This window comes from Schistocerca gregaria, chromosome 3, assembly GCF_023897955.1.
Source record: "Schistocerca gregaria isolate iqSchGreg1 chromosome 3, iqSchGreg1.2, whole genome shotgun sequence".
Classification (NCBI taxonomy): Eukaryota; Metazoa; Arthropoda; class Insecta; order Orthoptera; family Acrididae; genus Schistocerca; species Schistocerca gregaria.
Genome location: NC_064922.1, coordinates 795,029,593 through 795,049,148, shown reverse-complemented (window position 1 = coordinate 795,049,148; position 19,556 = coordinate 795,029,593). Strand labels below are relative to the sequence as shown.

General features: G+C 37.4%; 1 protein-coding gene across 2 annotated transcripts in view; it reads left to right on the top strand.

Moving 5' to 3' along the window:
- LOC126354319 (brahma-associated protein of 60 kDa) overlaps nt 1-18,362 on the top strand; it is a 47,753-nt gene extending 29,391 nt beyond the window's left edge. For both annotated transcript variants that reach the window (XM_050003875.1, XM_050003876.1), the window contains exons 6-10: nt 1,086-1,259; nt 10,164-10,309; nt 10,487-10,607; nt 12,105-12,242; nt 17,522-18,362. In XM_050003875.1, coding sequence (XP_049859832.1) covers nt 1,086-1,259; nt 10,164-10,309; nt 10,487-10,607; nt 12,105-12,242; nt 17,522-17,677 — 735 coding nt within the window. In that variant the 3' untranslated portion in view covers nt 17,678-18,362. The remainder of the gene's footprint in view (nt 1-1,085; nt 1,260-10,163; nt 10,310-10,486; nt 10,608-12,104; nt 12,243-17,521) is intronic.
- Nucleotides 18,363-19,556: the final 1,194 nt, after the last annotated feature.

The following is a 19,556-nucleotide window of genomic DNA, read 5'->3' as shown; positions in this document are numbered from 1 at the left end:
AAGCTACACAACTTGTTTCAGCTGGTTATTCTGAAGAGATCGTTGTTTCGAATGGTCTTTACTTTCCTGTCATCTTGAAAGTAACATTTGTACGATTCAAATTTCATGTGAAAAGCATGGTAAACAGTTTTTAGCAAGATTACAAGAGCATTTGATGACCACTTTGATGCGCGCAAAAACACACACACACACACACACACACACACACACACATTATCACTATACGGAGTAGACTGGTAGTGGTGATATGTGTCTGTGTAGGTAATGGACCACCAAATGAAGCTGTGTTCCTGATAGATGACACAATTTTTATATTAGAAAAAGGATTGTTATGCCCATTTTTGGGCAGGTGTGTCCAGATGCTGTACTTATTTTTTCCATATTCTTTTAACACTTGTACATATAGGTGTCATTAGAGAGACAGACTTCCCATTAGTTATGAGTGACAATGTAATAAGTCATTTTCTGGGAAAATGGTAAGTCTGCTAGAACTAGACATTATAGTGCCAACCATCTGTCATCCAAGTGTTCCACTGTATGCTGTACTACTTCATCTCCCATTCAAATAAGAAATGGCACATTTCAGATTAATTTTATTATTTGCAGTTCTAGCTAAAGTAATTACTCTTGAAGTATTCACATGGTGTAGTATTCCAGTATCATAGAGACCTTAAACTATCTGCTATTGAAGTAGAGCGAGTAAACTTCGCCAGATGATGTACACTACCAGTGACTGAAAAATTACTTGCATTTTTGATATTTATGTACAGAAAATAGTTTTTTCAAACTACCTCTGATAAAATAGTTAATCCAGATAAAATTCACTAGGAAATAGGGAAGTAATTTTATGTTTCTGCATTTTGAGGCAGAATTTGCTTCTGTTTCACATGTATGTAAATTTTTCCAGTCGCTAACTGTAAGTAACAAAATAGTGACTATGAAAATGTGTGCATAGTCAAACCTTTTTTTTACCTTCCCAAAATATAAAAAACTGCAAACAATAAAATGTGATATTGTTTGGCATATCCAACAATATCTTATTAGTTATTTGTGTAGTTTAAACAAATAATGAATATTTTCAATAGGTGAAACGACCAGGAGATAAAAATGTACGCTGCACGATTCTCCTTTTGCTGGATTACCAACCACTGCAGTTCAAATTGGATCCTAGACTTGCAAGACTTCTTGGTGTGCACACACAAACACGACCCGTTATCATCAGTGCTCTCTGGCAGTACATAAAAACGCACAAACTACAAGTAAGTAAATGGCTTGATATTTTTCTGATCATCCATTATAAATCAGCTATAGTAGCTATAAAACTTAAGAAAACTTCCTTAATATCATACGAATAGTGGACCACTTTCATAACAGGCACAGTCACTTTAGATATTTTCAGGGAATTTGTGTGTCGTGTTTCATGTTTCATAATTGAGAAAAGATTACTAACTTCTTTCCTCAGTGGTGTTTCATAAAATCAGTCTTTTTTTCTGTCCACTGTCATTGGTGCGCATATTGAGAAATAAGGGTCACAGTAGTCTGAAAGCAATGTTTGACGTGATGAAATTAAAATGAATATTTGCTAAAGTAATACATTCTCTCAGTGGAGGAAATTTGAGATCAGATGTTTTCTATATACCATGAGGCAACAGTTAGTCAGTCAAGAAAGAAATGTAAATTTATTATTTGTAGTTGGCCGTGCTTTGCCTATTACCATTTGGGAAGATTAGTAGATCTCTGTACTAACAAATCCACTTTTAATTAATATTCTCTGGCTATCCAAGTGAAACTTCCATAAGAATGAAATCACTATAACTCATTATTAATAAATGCTATTTTCAGAAAAAATTACTTTCAAGGAATAAATATAAAACGGTTTCCAAATTAACGAGACTTCAGTGAACTGCCACTTAAGTTGACTACTTTTGATACAAACATTTGTTTATTGGTTAGCTGTAGAGGAATATGAGAGCCATTCATTTGCTTAACTGTTGTCACAGTCCCCCACACATTATCAGTTGCTCCAAATGCAACAGGCGGTCTGAGTGCGTAGTAAGTGACTTCGGTGTCAGTTCAGTGACAATGTACATGTTCCAATATTCTTTTTACATTATACTGAAAGATCTTACTGCTGAAAATCAAGCATCTCCTAGTTGAAAAGGAAGGACACTACTGTGTCATTATTCAGAGACTTAGGTCTTATCTGAAATAGATTCCGTAGAAAGGAAGGAACAGGGTTCCAGGTCAGACAAACATGAGATAATTGAACAAAATCAAATAGGTGTGGTAATAACTTAATAGGAATGTTGGTTAAATACTATGAACAGCATAGAGAATATATAAGTGTGGTCCCAAATCAATGTAAAGACCAACTAAAATAAGGTAAGTATTTATGCCTCCTAGCCCTGGTGGTGGTGGTGGTGGTGAAAACTTAAAACTGAGGAATTCAGTAGTAGGAAAAGGAGGAGAGAAAAATAATTGAACATGGACCAGAAAAAGGAATGAAAGGGAAAGCTGCCTGGTAGGATATTGCACAGTGAACATTGTAACTGTTGCTATCACTTAGTTGAAGAATCTTTAAACAAGGTCATATATGTGAAAGAGATCTGCATTATCATGTTGGAATTTGTAAGATTCTCCTTGATAGGTCAGGGGTGCCCTTCTGAACATAGCACTTTTTTGTCGGGCAGTATCAATGAAGATGAGATGGAAGGTGTGATGTTAAGAGAATAATTTAACAGAGCTCTGAAGAATTTAAGTAGAAACAATTTCTATAGAGTAAATGACATTCCTGCAGATTTATTGAGATCTTTGGCAAAACTGACCATGATAAAACTCTTTCACCTGGTAAGCAAGATATGAGATAGGTGAAATACACCAGTTTAATAAGTCGTCATAGCAGAATACTAATGGGAATTATTTACTGAAGAACAAAAAGACTGGTAGAATCTGACATCAGTAATATAAGCTTTGTGTTTCAGAAAAATGTTGGAAATGATAGGCAATACAGAACTTTAAACGTACCTTACAATATAGATCATTAAGAAAAGGCAAATCTATGTAAATAACATTTGTTGATTTAGAGAAAGAGTTTGATAGTGGTTTCCTTTAATACAATTTTTGAAATTCTCAGGACAGCAGCTAGAATGTACAGGGAGCAAAAGGATATGTACAACATCTATAGAAACCAGACTCTTTAACTATAAGAATAAAGGCACATGAAAGGAGAATCAGTAGTAGAGAAGGGATGGGACATGTTTATAGTTTATACTCAAAGTTATTTAATGCATAAAATTATCAAGCTGTGAAGAAAGCAATGGAAAAATTTTGAAAGGTCAGGAAGAAAAATGAAAACTTTGTGGTTTACTGATGACACTGAAATTCTGTCAGGGGCAGTGAAAGACATGAAAAAGCAGTTCAACAGAATGGATAATGCCTTGAAAAGAGGTTATAAATAGCAACTAAAGTAGTAGACGGTGTTCAGAGAATTGGATTCCGAAATGATTTTCTGAAATTAGGAAATGTGCTTTACTATTTTGTCAGCAAAATAAGTGATATTTGTTGAAGTAGAGAGGATATAAAATACCAATAGGCAATTGCAGTTTGTACTGATGCCTCAGTAGTGTCTTCCCATTCCTTAGTGACCACAGTGGTGCCTGCTAGCTGATGACGGACAGTGCTTAAGAAAAATCAAACAACGGAACATCCAGGGTGGAATATAACAATATTATGAAAAGTGTAGTTACTACTCACCATAAGTGGAGATGCTGAGTCACAGATAGGCACAACCAAAAGACGATCAGAAAGTTAGCTTTCGGCCAGTGACGATCTTATGATGGAGGCCTTGTTGGCTGAAAGCTCACTTTCTTATAGTCTTTTCATTGTGCCGATCTGCAACTCAGCATCTCCTCTATATGGTGAGGAGCCGCTATCCTTTTGATAATATTGTCACAGTGCTTAAGAAGGTAGCTACAAAATGGATGCTTACATTTGTGAAATGTAACAGCGAGTTCTTGCATGTAGCTGGTGCTATTATTTCTCTTTGTTCAACTAGAAGTCTTGTTCACAAATTTTCTTTCTTTTTTTTTTCAAGAATAATCAATTTTTGGAAATGTAATGTAATGTAATTGGATTGATAAAAATCTACTCAAAAGCAGCAGCAGAAGAAGGAAACACATACAGTAGTCAAGGAAATTAGCAAGCTTTTGGAGCCACTGGCTCCTCCTGGCAGAAGGAAGAGGGATGAAGGAAAAGGACTGACGAGGTTTAGAAAATGGGGAAAATTGCAGAAAATTTGCTCAGAATCCTGGGTCAGGAGAGACTTATCAGACAGTATGAAAAAGAAAGAGACTGTTTGTTGGGGACTGCAGCGGATAAGTCTGGAAAACCCGGGAGCTTAGAGGTGGAAGACAGGGTAATAAGCAAGACAGAGATTACTGCCCAAACATCTTGAAACAGTTAATAAGAGTGGGGAGCTGACTAAATACATTATAGGTGGTAGAGGTAGGAGTTGGAGAAAAATACAGGTCAGAAAATAAGATATACAGTAGAAAAAAAGGGAGTGAAGAAAATGGTAGTTACTGAGAGGTAATGCTGAGTCCAAAGAAATTAATGTAAATTGAGGTGAGGTGCGTAGCATGCACCAAGAACATGTGAACTCGAGTTGCTGCCTGTACAGTTCTGAGAAACCGCTGTCACTGGGAAGAATCCAGATGGCATGTGTTGTGAAACAGGAACTGAGGTCATGTTGTAGACAGGATATTGTATGTTGCCAATGTACACCGTGTGTGTGTGTGTGTGTGTGTGTGTGTGTGTGTGTGTGTGTCTCTATTCATCCTAACTGATAACTTAATGGTAGTCATACCAATGGAAAAGACTGAACAGTGCTTGCATAGCAGTTGGTCTATGACATTTCATAGTGTGTGTTTTTCCGATTACAGGGCTGGTATATATGATGGTAGGAGGGTGCATAGAGCAAGTCTTAGTCACAGGTAGGACCAGTAGGGTGGGGGAAATGGGTGCAGAAGGAGCTTAAGGTGTAAACAGCATATTACATCGAGGGACAAGGGGGGGGGGGGGATATAAGGAGCTATTCTAGGTGCAGTGGGCAACATCAACAGGTCAGACAGAGTGGACTTCATTTCAGGCCATGATTTTTAGGCAATCGAAGCTTTTGTCAAAGTAGCTGATCAATACATTTAAGACCAGTATAGTAACGAGTGACAGGTAGTGCAGTCCCATGTTTTGAGGTATCAGTAGTACCAGGATTGGACATGGTGGCCCAGGAGATCAATTTTTGACTATGCTCTTGTGTTAATTACATCGAGTTAAGGCTGATGTGTGAGAATGGTGGTGTATTGCTGGAAAGAATCTGTATCTGAACAAATACGTTTACCTTGAATGCCAAGGGTTTATGGGAGGGCATGTTTGACGTGGAAAGGATGGCAGCTGTCAAAATGTAAGTTCCATTGTTTGTTTGAAGGTTTTATGCCAATAAAACAGTGTAGCTGATCCTCAGTGATGTCAACATCAAGGGATTCACAGTAGTACCATGTGAAATTTAATTGGATGTCTGTAGGTAGAGATTCCAAAAACTTTAACAGGTCAACCTCACAGTGAGTCAGTATTTCAAATATGTCATAAATATATCTGAACCAAACCAGGGGCTGAAGGCTTACAGATTCTAGGAAAGGCTCATAAGAATGAACCATCCTGGTTCTCATGGCTGTACCCTTGATTTGTCTGTTTATCTGAAACTCACAGGTAATATAGTTGCTGATAAGTATAAAGTTGAAACTTGCTGGCAGATTAAAACTGTGTGCAGGACCAAGACTTGGTCCGGCACACAGTTTTAATCTGCTACTAAGTTTCAAATTAGAGCGTGAGAGTGCGCGCGCGCGCGCGCACACACACACACACACACACACACACACACACACACACACACACACACACACACACACACACACACTACTGCAGAGTGAAAATTTCATTTTGGAAGTATAAAGTTGTTTAAGTTGACCAGGAGGGACATCATAGGTTTGGAATCAGGTGGGTGCTGGCTGAGGTAATGTTCAACAGCAGACAGACCTTGCACATGGTGATATTGTTATAGAGAAAGCATATTTACCAAATTGTGAGATGAGGTTTTTCCGCAAATTTATTGTTCAAAAGATACGAGGTCTTCTTATATTTGCAGATTAGAATATTTCTGCTGAAGTTAACATTCTTATGCGGTTTAGTAGAGCATGTAAGACTATAGTTTTACATTTGTAGGTGTAGCTTCTCATTTACAGATGAAGCGTTGAATATTTTGCAGATTTATATTGCAAAATTTTGAAGGGCAGGTCTGGTCAGACGATACTTGCAATCAAAAAGGTTCAAGATTTCCCAATATGCCAAAGCGCTCGGTAAAGTATCGGCATGCTCGAACAATCACATGACAGTTGGCTTGCTAATGCAAGGGATACGTGAGAAACTAGCCACTATAACAGCCAATTACTCTGCTTAAAATTTGACAATTTTGAGAAACACAATTCCATCATCTTGCAAACTGTTGTTTTATTTGAACAGGTTTGCAATAAAGTTCTAATACATGTGAGGATACCATATGCAAGCATTACTGCTGCTTGTTAAGTAAAGGTAACATTCAAAAGGGGCAATGTTGTCCTTCAAAAGAACATTGCTTGATTCAGAACCCAGATCAATATTTTATTTGATTATGAGAGACAGCAATTTAATAAGTCGGCAAACATGAGAAATTGGGTCACTCTTCGCGAATTAGAATATCGCATGAAAATGTTGCCAGCTTTTAAACAGCTTTTGACTATGATTGTGACATCAAAGTGAAATAAGAAGGAAAATTAATCCAGAATGCAATATCTAATAAACAAAATTATTCCTATTAAACTGACTGTGATGGCTGTGAGAGTAAATTTTGGCAGCAAAACCCATCGTGAAGCTAGAACCATCAAATTTGTAGATGGCAGGGCGAGCACAAGTTAAAGAACTGGACTGAATCATGACTGTGACATTTCATTTATGTATTAGATGCTGTTGTTACATATGACTCGCACCCCAGAAGATACTGCAATCCTTGTTTCGCAGTTGCTCAAGCACAGCACTATGGCAGGGTTGGAGGGGGGACAATGATATAAGTGTGTCTCAGAACTAGAGGAGTGCAGGAAGAGTAGTGAGCGGGCGGCAAATTGCATTGTGTTGCCGAACACTGGAATCTATACTGCATCCTTTGGCATTTAAGGAACCACATTTAACTGTGTTTTGCCTGAATTCATTCATAGTGTGAATTGAATTGACTTTAAAATTGCTTAAATACTCAACAATAGTATTCATTTCTGCAGGGGATGGTAAAAGACCAGGTAGGCGGCAGTGGCATACTTACGTTACATGCTACAATCTCGTCGACATTCACTGTGATGTATGACGGGAGTGAATGAGGGTGTGTCAGCTCCTAGAACACACGCAAAATAACGTGGCCAGTAGATGCACAGTTAACAGGGCACGTGTGGGGAGAACAGTAGTGCTAGGGGTTGTGGGCAGGTGCTATAGGGGAAATGCCAAGCACTGGAGGAGAAGTACCATATTAAACTGAAGCCTACACTTACGTTTTTTGTGAATATTATCTGGAGCTCCTCCATGCCCACCCTTGCATGGTAACCATTCAAAAAGATGTACTGTCATCCCTGCTTTGATTAGTATCTAGAAAGAATTTCACTGAAAATGCAACAAAAGCAATGATTTATTTTGCCTTGCTTGTTAACTGTTTGTAACTTTCAGAGAAGAGTCGAGAGTGGCGAATTTTGAGTAAAACCTACATTTCTGTTGTTACCATTTTAAAATTTGCTTCTTTTGCCAAAACACAACAGAGTTGACACAATGTTACCTCCCTAACATGTTGTACTGACACCATTGCAAAAGAACCCTAAGACAGTGGTTTATTAAGTGAGGAACTGAGGAAAAATAAGGCCAATTGTTTTTGAAAAAGTGCGCTCTCAGTTCAAAAATAAATGTGCAATGTCTTCATTTATGTTGTTCCTAAACTCAGAGTATTTCTCATTTCACCAGCTGTTGATGGCCCTTAAAAATTACATTCTTTCACCAGAAATGTCTGTAGTTAGGGGACTAGCATGATAGGTAATGAAGTTGGCATAATAGCTATATGGAAAGCTATTCTTCTCTTTGCATGCTGTTGTTTGCCAAAATCTCATTTTGATATCTCAAAGTTTGTATGAAATACGAGGAATATTGTAGATATTTCTTTCTAGCTTTATCATTAGTGTGCATGATCGCATGTGATTGTACCACATATCAATTTTCTCGAGATAGGTGCCAAATAAAGACCTCCACACATGTTTAAAAAAAATTAAATATGTTAGCTAAATGTCATATGCAGTAACACACGTAATATGCACCAAATGCAAAATCATAGCGACCCCTATTTTTTCTTGCAAACTTTTTGAGCTTTGCCTATTATCTTACTTGGAGCAAATGTCGCATTAACTATGATCATTAATGAAATGATGGGCATGTCATCACAAAGCTGACTTACAAATCTCTTAGTTCTGCAAAAATGAAATTTTTTCATAAATAGTTTCTGTAAAATCATTTACAAAGGATTGCAGAGCATGTACCTCAATTCAGTCATCACAGCACATAGTCAACTAACTGAAGGTAGGCAAACATAGTTGGCCTACCCTCTTGAACAAACAAATGAACTTGCCAGTGCTTTGTACGAAAATTGATCACTGCAAATTGGTCAACATATCCAGGGCAGACCCTAGTTTCACACAGCCATTGAGAGATCAGCGGGCAGGCAATATGTTGGAAGTAAATGACATTAACATTCTCATGTCAGTATAGAAGCAAAATCCAGTATGTATTTAGATAAAAACAGCTGTGTTCTCAGGTCCCACATTAACCATTGCCTCAGAAATTGCAATATATTCAGAAGAAACACCCAAATATAATTTTCACAGCTGTGCCATTAGGATGATGATGTGCACAGGTGGCACCACGTAACTGCGGGTATGCTGGCACAATCTATTGGTAGAGAGACTGATGTGTGTGCACAGTTTGATGTTGCATAGTGCAGGTGTGGTTTCGCACTGGAGAGGAGGTGGCCACACAACTTTTCATCCACTACCAAACATGCAGGTGAGTAAGCAGAACGACGACGAGCGATTCGATTTTTGGCAGCATAGAGAGTTGGAGGCCGTAAAATGTATTGACAGATGAAAGTTGTGTACAGTCGGATAAACATGAGAACTGTCACACAGTCAGCTTCTCAGCTCATTCATATAAGTTGCTGACAAGTAGCAGAAATGAGATTAGTGAAAATCTTAACTTGAAAATCAGCAAGTAGACAAAGTGAAGGACTTTTGCAAACTTGAAAGCAAAATACTACATGAGAGACGAAGCAAGGACGACAAAAACCACAAGGAAAAATTCCACTAAAATCTTCCAAGCATAAATGAATTAGTCTTACTTAATTATTATAAAGACTTAAGCTCAAATACACAGTGAGACAAATTAAAAAATAAATAAACCAGTTAACATTACTGTTCAGAATACCACTGTTCTTTTATTATAAGTCCTCACACAGTCTCTCAAGTAGAAGTGAAATTCAAATTCAGACAACCATACTCTGCTTACTGTAAACAGTTCGCAATTTGAAGAGAGTCCCATAGTGAGAGTTGTAGTTACAAAATGAGAATACAAAGCTAGATATACTTGCCCCATGTTATCATAGGACAAGTAGTTAGTAACATATGCATTAAGTAAACTTTTACTGTGTATGACAGTTATTATACAAAAGATACAAAATTTAAAACTGCTCTATCATTATTAATCGCCCTTTCATGGTTTTCTCATGATACATGTGAAATTGCAAAAAGAAATGGGGCGTAGTTAACAAAAATTGCTTAATTATCATAGTATTTCAAATATCAATGACTAATTGAATGAACACTTGAAATACAATGGTTTGTTTGTGTTATGAAGTAAATGTCATGCTATGCACCATTATTACAAGCAACTTTATGAATTAGGGTTTTATTATTTTGTGATTTTTTTTTTTCAGTTCTGTACAGCTTGTGGAACAGTTATAAAGACAGTTATGTGAATAATATTATTTGTTTTTTCAGGATGCACATGAAAGGGAATACATTAACTGTGACAAGTATTTGGAACAAATATTTGCTTGCCAGAGAATGAAATTTGCAGAAATTCCTCAGCGTCTGAATCCTTTACTTCATCCTCCTGATCCAATTGTAATCAATCACACTATCAGGTAATAAACTCTAAATCTTAGATATTGACAGATAAAGAAGTCAGTATTTTGTAAAAGTGAGGACTACATTTGTTTTAACCAGCTGATATGTATCCAATTAATGACTTTAAACTTTGCTGGTGCATTTAATGATATGTTTTTATTGTTTTGTGACTTTCATATGTTATAACATTACAGTGTGGAAGGTGCAGAACAGAAACAGACCGCATGTTATGACATCGACGTAGAAGTAGATGATACCCTGAAAACACAGATGAACAACTTCCTGCTCTCAACAGCAAGTCAACAAGAAATTCAGGTAGATCAGCATGGCCAATCATATTTCCTTTTTCTTTCAATTCGACTCTACTTTCTTCCTGCCACCTTCACCTTCGTGTTGTGTATTTAGACATGCTGTTGTTAATGATTTGATGTACTGTTCCATTTGCAGATAGAGTGAAGGAAACTGACTGTGTGTCCTGCCTCTGTACTCATCATTGTCTGTAACCTTACACTTGTGACACTTTTGTGAGGTGTAGACAGCAGAACTCTCTCTCTCTCTCTCTCTCTCTCTCTCTCTCTCTCTCTCTCTCTCTCTCTCGCACGCACGCTCTGTTACACTTTAGCTGAGCCTGTTGGCCTTTTATGGTCATAGTAGCTCGTGTCTGAATTTGTTCAGTTTATGCTGCCATTATTACTACATGAAGACTCCAAATTCTATAACTAAATCTAAAATTGATTGCTCTAGTATTTTATGAGACACTCCCTTCACAGATGTCTACATAATGTGACATAATCTATACATTCACTGCTAATTACGTGCTTCTGGTTTCTTTCCATTTGGTACAAACATTATCTTGCATTTATCCATATTCAGACATAGCAGTCATTCCTTGCACTAAGAGGATTTTTTTTATCTTTCTTCATATTTGTAAGATCATCAAATTATAAAACTTAATTGAAAAACTACTATTTGTGACTGTGCACTGTGGTGAAACATTATTATGAAAGTATTCTAATTTAAATATAGATTTTTAAATGCGGAGTACTTTCTGCCTGCTGTCTTTAATTTCAACATCAGCTTGATCTAAAAGAACTAGGGATGAAAATTTGGTAACTCTGAAAAACTGATAAATCTAATGGTGTGCTATTTTTACTACTCTTTCATCCACATAATTCAGAGGCCCTCATTACACTGGAGGGTTGAGATAGCACTGGTTGTGGAAGTAACCATGCCTTTGATGCTGAGCATTTTGAGCTCAGCAACCTGTTCTGCCTCTGGGTGGTCAACTGTGCCCTTGGTTACAGTGTGGCAAGTCATCCATTTGGGCGGACAGCTGGTTGGTGTTCAAGCATCACACTTGGGTCTCTTTGTGGAAGAAGATAGGTTACAAGAAAATGAAGTTGCCAAATTATTATTATTATTTGTTTAATTCAGAGTTATTTCATTTTCTGGATATGTTGGAAATTATTACTAAATTTGTGTCTAACCTGGGAGCAAAGGGGGGAAGGGAAAGAGTATTAGTCAAATGTTGTACGTAATCTTTTGGTATATCTAGATATTCATGATACATGTTACTTAGGAAAGGCAGAGAGTTGCTTCAAGTTAATATGAGTGCATATCTACTTAACATTCAGTACTTGATATCATAAAATTCAGGTAATGGTATTTCCTGATCTGATGTAGGAACCTGAAAGAGTTTCTCAAATCCTTACTCTCTCTGCTGTTTTCCCCTATTGTAGTGCTCCACATACCAAAATATTTTAATTGCTCAGTAAATTGCTATTATAATTTATCTTCATCTCATATTCTCAGAGTTTGGATAACAAGATCCACGAAACTGTTGAGACAATTAATCAGCTAAAGACAAACAGGGAGTTCTTTCTCAGCTTTGCTAAAGATCCTCAGCAATTCATCAATAAGTGGATAATTTCACAGACGAGAGATCTAAAGGTATGTATATCGTATAAAGTTAGTGGAACTAAGAGAAGTATTGCCCCAATAATTCATAAATACTATTTATTTTTTATAAGTGGGTAAATGCTAGTGGGAACATTCTTCTGTGGCAATATCTCTCAACATGGTGAAACTGTTTCTTTTTAAAAATTAATTAAATAAAAATAGTTTTTTAGTGTGAAGAAAACATAAAATGTGATAAGAGTAACTGTCTCAGATTGTAATTGCATAGGGCTGATGTTTCAAAAAGAAAAAAAATTATAATGGTAAGAGTAAAGATAACATTTCACCATTTGGTTGAGATATTGAATGGTAAACAGGCCTTAAACTAGACTGAAATTTTAATTACGCTTTCAGCAATGTTGTTTTTACAACCGAGTGGATGTTGTTTGCTTGCTTGCTTGCTTGTTGGTTTAGAGGGACACTGTCAGTCCTGGGCATGTGTGTATCCACCATTTTAGCTTTCAGCTGTATGGTGAATGATTGTCTTGACTTTCCCATTGTTTGTATCCCACCCAGGACATTCCCCTATTATATAAAAACTTCTCTGATGTAAAAATTGAAGTAAAATGTTTAATTTTACAGTGGTAAAAATGCAGTATTGCATTGGCACACAAAGTGTAGGAATCTATTACACACAGACAGAAGCGCACGCACACGCACGACCCTTGCTGCTTAGAGTTGACTGTTCATCCTTATCCACCCAACATCCTAGGTCTCATACTTTCGGTCTTCTGTCTGTTTGGCCCAATGAAAGGTGCATTCCCTGGGGCAGTACATGGATGATTGGCAGCTTATTGATGGAAGCAGGACATAGTGTTACCATGCGAGCATGCAGGTCCTCCCAGTAAGATGGCATAAGCCCATCCCATTGACCAGAGATTATGTTGAAAAATAGGATTTTGTACACAAAAGAGTGGGAAATAATGCAGTGCCTTGAAATCCTGAATAAAACCAACCTGTTTTCAGAAAAACCTATTGTGTGATGTATTGGATGCCATACATAGTACCTACCTCAGAATTCCTTTCTAATAACTGTCCCATATTGTCCTTCAAGTCACAAGGACCTCAAAAAATTGTTAAAATTCTCTTCAATTTCTCATGTTAATATTGGCATACATTTAAAACAGTAACAATTTTTACAGCTATCCTTCTTCAATTGATAACTGTCAAAGTGTTTTGTTGTTGTTGTTGTGGTCTTCAGTCCTGAGACTGGTTTAATGCAGCTTCTCCATGCTACTCTATCCTGTGCAAGCTTCATCATCTCCCAGTACCTACTGCAACCTACATCCTTCTGAATCTGCTTAGTGTATTCTTCTCTTGGTCTCCCTCTATGATTTTTACCCTCCACGCTGCCCTCCAATACTAAATTGGTGATCCCTTGATGCCTCAGAACATGTCCTACCAACCGGTCCCTTCTTCTGCTCAAGTTGTGCCACAAACTTCTCTTCTCCCCAATCCTATTCAGTACTTCCTCATTAGTTACGTGATCTTCCCATCTAATCTTCAGCATTCTTCTCTAGCACCACATCTCAAAAGTTTCTATTCTCTTCTTGTCCAAATGATTTATCGTCCATGTTTCACTGCCATACATGGCTACACTCCATACAAATACATTCAGAAAGACTTCCTGACACTTAAATCTATACTCGATGTTAACAAATTTCTCTTCTTCAGAAACGCTTTCCTTTGCCATACCCTGTCTACATTTTATGTCCTCTCTACTTCAACCATCATGAGTTACTTTGCTCCCCAAATAGCAAAACTGCTTTACTACTTTGAGTGTCTCATTTCCTAATCTCATTCCCTCAGCATCACTCGACTTAATTCGACTACATTCCATTATCCTCGTTTTGCTTTTGTTGATGTTCGTCTTATATCCTCCTTTCAAGACACTGTCCATTCCGTTCAACTGCTCTTTCAAGTCCTTTGCTGTCCCTGATACAATTCAATGTCATCGACGAACCTAAAAGTTTTTATTTCTTATCCATCGATTTTAATACCTACTCCGAATTTTTCTTTTGTTTCCTTTACTGCTTGCTCAATATACAGATTCAATAACATCGGGGAGAGACTACAAGCCTGTCTCACTCCCTTCCCAACCCCTGCTTCCCTTTCATGTCCCTCGACTCTGGTTTCTGTACAAATTCACTCCCTGTATTTTACCCCTGCCACCTTCAGAATTTGAAAGAGAGTATTCCAGCCAACATTGTCAAAAGCTTTCTCTAAGTCTACAAATGCTAGAAACGTAGGTTTTCCCTTCCTTAATCTTTCTTCTAAGATAAGTCGTAAGGTTAGTATTGCCTCACGTGTTCCAACATTTCTACGGAATCCAAACTGATCTTCCCCGGGGTCGACTTTTACTAGTTTTTCCATTCGTCTGTAAAGAATTCATGTTAGTATTTTGCAGCTGTGGCTTATTAAACTGATAGTTCTGTAATTTTCACATCTGTCAACACCTGCTTCCTTTGGGATTGGAATTATTATATTCTTCTTGAAGTCTGAGGGTATTTCGCCTGTCTCATTCATCTTGCTCGCCTGATGGTAGAGTTTTGTCAGGATCGGCTCTCCCAAGGCCGTCAGTAGTTCCAATGGAATGTTGTCTACTCCGGGGGCCTTGTTTCGACCCAGGTCTTTCAGTGCTCTGCCAAACTCTACACTCAGTATTGTATCTCCCATTTCATCTTCATATACATCCTCTTCTCTTCTATTTCCATAATATTATCCTCAAGTACATCGCCCTTGTATAGATCCTATATATACTCCTTCCACCTTTCTGCTTTCTCTTCTTTGCTTAGAACTGGGTTTCCATCTGAGCTCTTGATGTTCATACAAGTGGTTCTCTTGTCTCCAAAGGTCTCTTTAATTTTCCTGTAGGCAATATCTATCTTACCCCTAGGGAGATAAGCCTCTACATCCTTACATTTGTCCTCTAGCCATCCCTGCTTAGCCATTTTGCACTTCCTGTCGATCTCATTTTTGAGATGTCTGTATTCCTTTTTGCCTGCTTCATTTACTGCATTTTTGTATTTTCTCCTTTCGTCAATTAAGATCAATATTTCTTCTGTTACCCAAGGATTTCTACTAGCCCTCGTCTTTTTACCTACTTGATCCTCTGCTACCTTCACTACTTCATCTCTCAAAGCTACCCATTCTTCTTCTACTGTATTTCTTTCCCCCATTCCTGTTAATTGTTCTCTTATGCTCTCCCTGAAACTCTGTACAACCTCTGGTTCTTTCAGGTTATCCAGGTCCCATCTCCTTAAATTCCCACCTTTTTGCAGTTTCTTAAGTTTTAATCTACACGTCATAACCAATAGATTGTGTGTGAGTGACTCAACTAAAAAAAATCTATTAAAATAATATCCACTTTGACTACACTGAATACATAATCAGCAGACAAACATTGAAAAAAAATAATTTTGGGTTCAGTACAGCTCATCAAACTTAGTTCTGCAGCATGCTGCATCATGATGATGAATGGAGCATCACTGCACTCAATGAGGCTGTGGTTTGTATGTTGTGGAGTAGCTGTGTTTGATACTGCATAGTTGTTCGACACCCTTTGTACACAGTCAGCATCCTTAGTAACTGTCGGCCGCCATTCTTCTGTCTCATTGCCTTAGTATTTTTCTGCAACCTATATTTTGCCAGTAACTGTCTTTATCAGCAAAACTATCCTTTAGTTAATGTTTGGTTTTCAGTGCAAATATTCAGCTATGGACTACTTCGTGATGTTCCTTTGTTTCCTCAGTTGTCTTGAACAACCCCAGTATTTTCCAATAAGGCACAAAGAATTTACAGACATTGGCAGTGAATGGGCACTGATTGGAAATCAACTGGGAAAGTTAGAAAATATCATTGTCCATCTTCCCCTAATTTTATATAAATACTTATCAGGGACTTGTTCTTCTTATCTCATAAAGGTATTATGTAGTAAAAACCACTGGTGTAACTGGAATTGGTTGCTTGTAGGAAGTAGAAGCATTTGACTTAATTTCATACATCGTAATCAATGTTTTTGGAAAGCCTGCGGCTGTCATTCATTATTTGAATAATGAAACACTGCACCAAGTACATATTTTTCATATTTAGTGTGATGTGTTTTGAGAATTGTTTCTCATTGTCAAGTGCAGATATTTACTTGTATTTTGTGTCGTGTTTGCATATGTGTTGTGCATCTCTTTCCCTGTAGTTGTCTTTTTGAGATTATCAAGTACTGTGCCACCTCAGTTATGTGGAAAACCACACATATGCAAACTATGACTCATATTGTTTATATGTGAAACATTACAAAAAAAAACCTAGTTGTTGCTGTGTTCAAACCAAACACATTGAGTAACTCGGTCAATGGAGGTGTCTACTAGCGCTACAAGTGGCCAAGTGATGAAATATGCTGGATATGGTTTGACAAAGGCGTTGTCATGATCACAACGATTACGAATCTATGCATGCACAGTAGAGGCATCTTGGAAACTGTGATTGTTCACGATATCTTTATTCAAATGAACCTAGTTACTCCTATCCGCCACCACGCTAAGTAGGGCTCGGCGGCTGCGGCGGCAGCAGCAGCAGGAGCACATACGGCACAAATTTTTCCAACCTTTACCCATACACTGGTTCATATCCGCTGGGTAGGATTCCCTGGTGTCAAGAAATTTAATGACGAAATGTTTGTAAACACTAAAACTTTCTGGTAGATTAAAACTGTGTGCCAGACCAAGACTAGAACTCGGGAACCTTTGCCTGTCGTGGGCAAGTGCTCTACCATCTGAGCTACATTGAGTAACTCGATCAATGGAGGTGTCTACTAGCGCTACAAGTGGCCAAGTGATGAAATATGCTGAATGTGATGACTCGCCACATGCAAAATATGTAACAAAATCACATGGTAGTTGCACTCTCATCTTTATTAAATCCATATCATTTTATTTTTTTGCAAGTATCAGTCGTCAGAAAGGTAGACATCGGTTCGCACATCACTCTTCCTGAGTGCTGTGTGACACCAAAGTACAAAAATACATTTCATCACATACAAGTTTTTCTCACTTAGCTTAACATAGGCTCTGAATATAAATAAAAAGTCGGTGCAATGAAGAATCAGGCTTTCCATATAAAGCGAAACCATTTTGGTTACTAATGAAATGTGGCACAATTTTCAGTGTGGCACACTTTGTTTTAGAGACTGTATTATATTACTTTGCTTGATATGTTATAAGCATTTAAATTTTAATGTAATGGAAATTATAGTGTATTACATTGCATTTGTTTTACAGACAATGACCGATGTTGTGGGTAATCCAGAAGAGGAAAGGAGAGCAGAATATTTCTACCAGCCTTGGACACAAGAAGCAGTCTGTCGCTATTTCTATACAAAAGTGCAGCAGAAACGAGCAGAACTTGAACAAGCATTGGGTATCCGTAATGCTTAGTCGGAACTGTCATGCTCACAGAGGAATAATACATGTTAATTCGACACTATTTGTGGTTGTGACTGCTTTTCTGTTTTGCTCATTTTCTTTTAGTGGCTTCTGGAAAGTGCTTTTGGAAAGCTGCTTGTTTGTAATTCTGATAAAGACTGTTATTGCAAAAACTTTCTTGTGATACCTTGGTAAACTATCAACAAATTTATATTTCATCTGACTGAATTTTATAAGTGAGACATGTTTGATAGTTGTACAACACTAAGTAGATTTGGTTACTTATAATTTTACTGTATTTATCTTTCCTGCTATGAAAAGCAATTGTTTATTAGAATTTATTGCATTCCACTCCATTGAAACCTTCAGTTTAATAAGATTGAACACTTGTTCTGTACAATAGTTTCCTCAGTGTATAGTGTGTGTGAATTTACAGTACTTGCAGATTTAATTAGAATATTTCATGCAAACGATACTAGTGTTACCCTCAACTCCTTTTATTCATTGTACTTGTTTGAAGTACAGATTGATGTAATTCATTCTAAGTGTATGTTATGTGTCTACTATCAGTAAAAAAAAAAAAAAAGTCATGGAGATTCAATAAACTCGATGGCTATAGTTGTAAACTCATCTTTTGAATGTTGAGATGTCACTCCAGTAAGAGGTAATAAAGAGCTTAATTTGCAGTTCTACTTCACACAGCAGATGTTATACTGACTTCCGCTATCAGTTGCTTCTAATATCTGAAAGTATTGTATGAAAAAGTCCTATATTAACTCAGGTAGTAGCAGAAAATCCCATCAAGAAACAGAGCAATAGTAGACCTTCTTATAGTTGTTTTTCTGACATCTTATAAAGATATAATCCAGTTGACTGATACAAATAAAGATGAATACCCTATGAAATAAAACAGGGTGTGACAAATAAGTGGCCTGGACATTTTGAAACCGTCTATGGCAGCATTATCAGAGGAGAAAAAGGCCTACATTCACTTCCAACAGGTTGGAGCGACTGCCCATACAGCCGGTCGATCCTTGGAGCACATTTACACAATCTTCATGCCTGACAGAGTTGTCAGCAGAGGTCAGTCTGGTCACGGCCCTAGCTGGCCATCCAGGTTAGAAGCTCTGTCGGTGTGTCATTACTTTGTGTGGGAAGCCCACGAGTCTAAGGTGTATTGCAACAACTATCACAGTCTTCAAGAACTGCAGCAGGTGTTTTTGGATCAGCTTGAAGCAGTCAAGCTACAATCCGCCTTCAGCACCTTGCTGACAAGGGCTTAAAAGTGAAAAGTGCCAAGAAATGAATGTTGGGCACTTTCAACATCTTCTGTAGTCAGGTTAGTACTGTATTTCCTTTCCTCTGCTATGTTTCTTTGTACTCTGAAACTCATTTCTCTGAGCCACTTTTATTTGCCCCACCTTGTAGTATTTTTGCTGCTGTGGTACTGCCAATGTGTACAGTATTTATGAAAAGAAATGAAAACACATTGGAAACTGTGAAATGTGTCCAGATTTTGTAATTGTTTACTTTCATTGTCAGTCAGGTGGTATATATTTGCTAGACCTAATTTCTCAGAAGGCAAATAGTGTAAGTCATATTGATTGCAGAAACTCTCATACCTGTTTCCAGTTAAATGTATTGTATTGGCACTATAGAAGTATACCTATATAATGATTATTAAATTGTACTCACTAAAATAGCCTCCAACTTTCTTGGTTGAGGTATTTCTGTAGTCAGCAGATTGCTCAGATAAATGTGCCAATACAGTGCTGCACATTTACCTACTGTATACTTTGAAATGAGCTCCAAGATAATCAGACATTGGCAAATTGTTCATATAAAAAAGTAGCAATTGAACTAATGGAAAACTTTAACACGCGATCTAGTG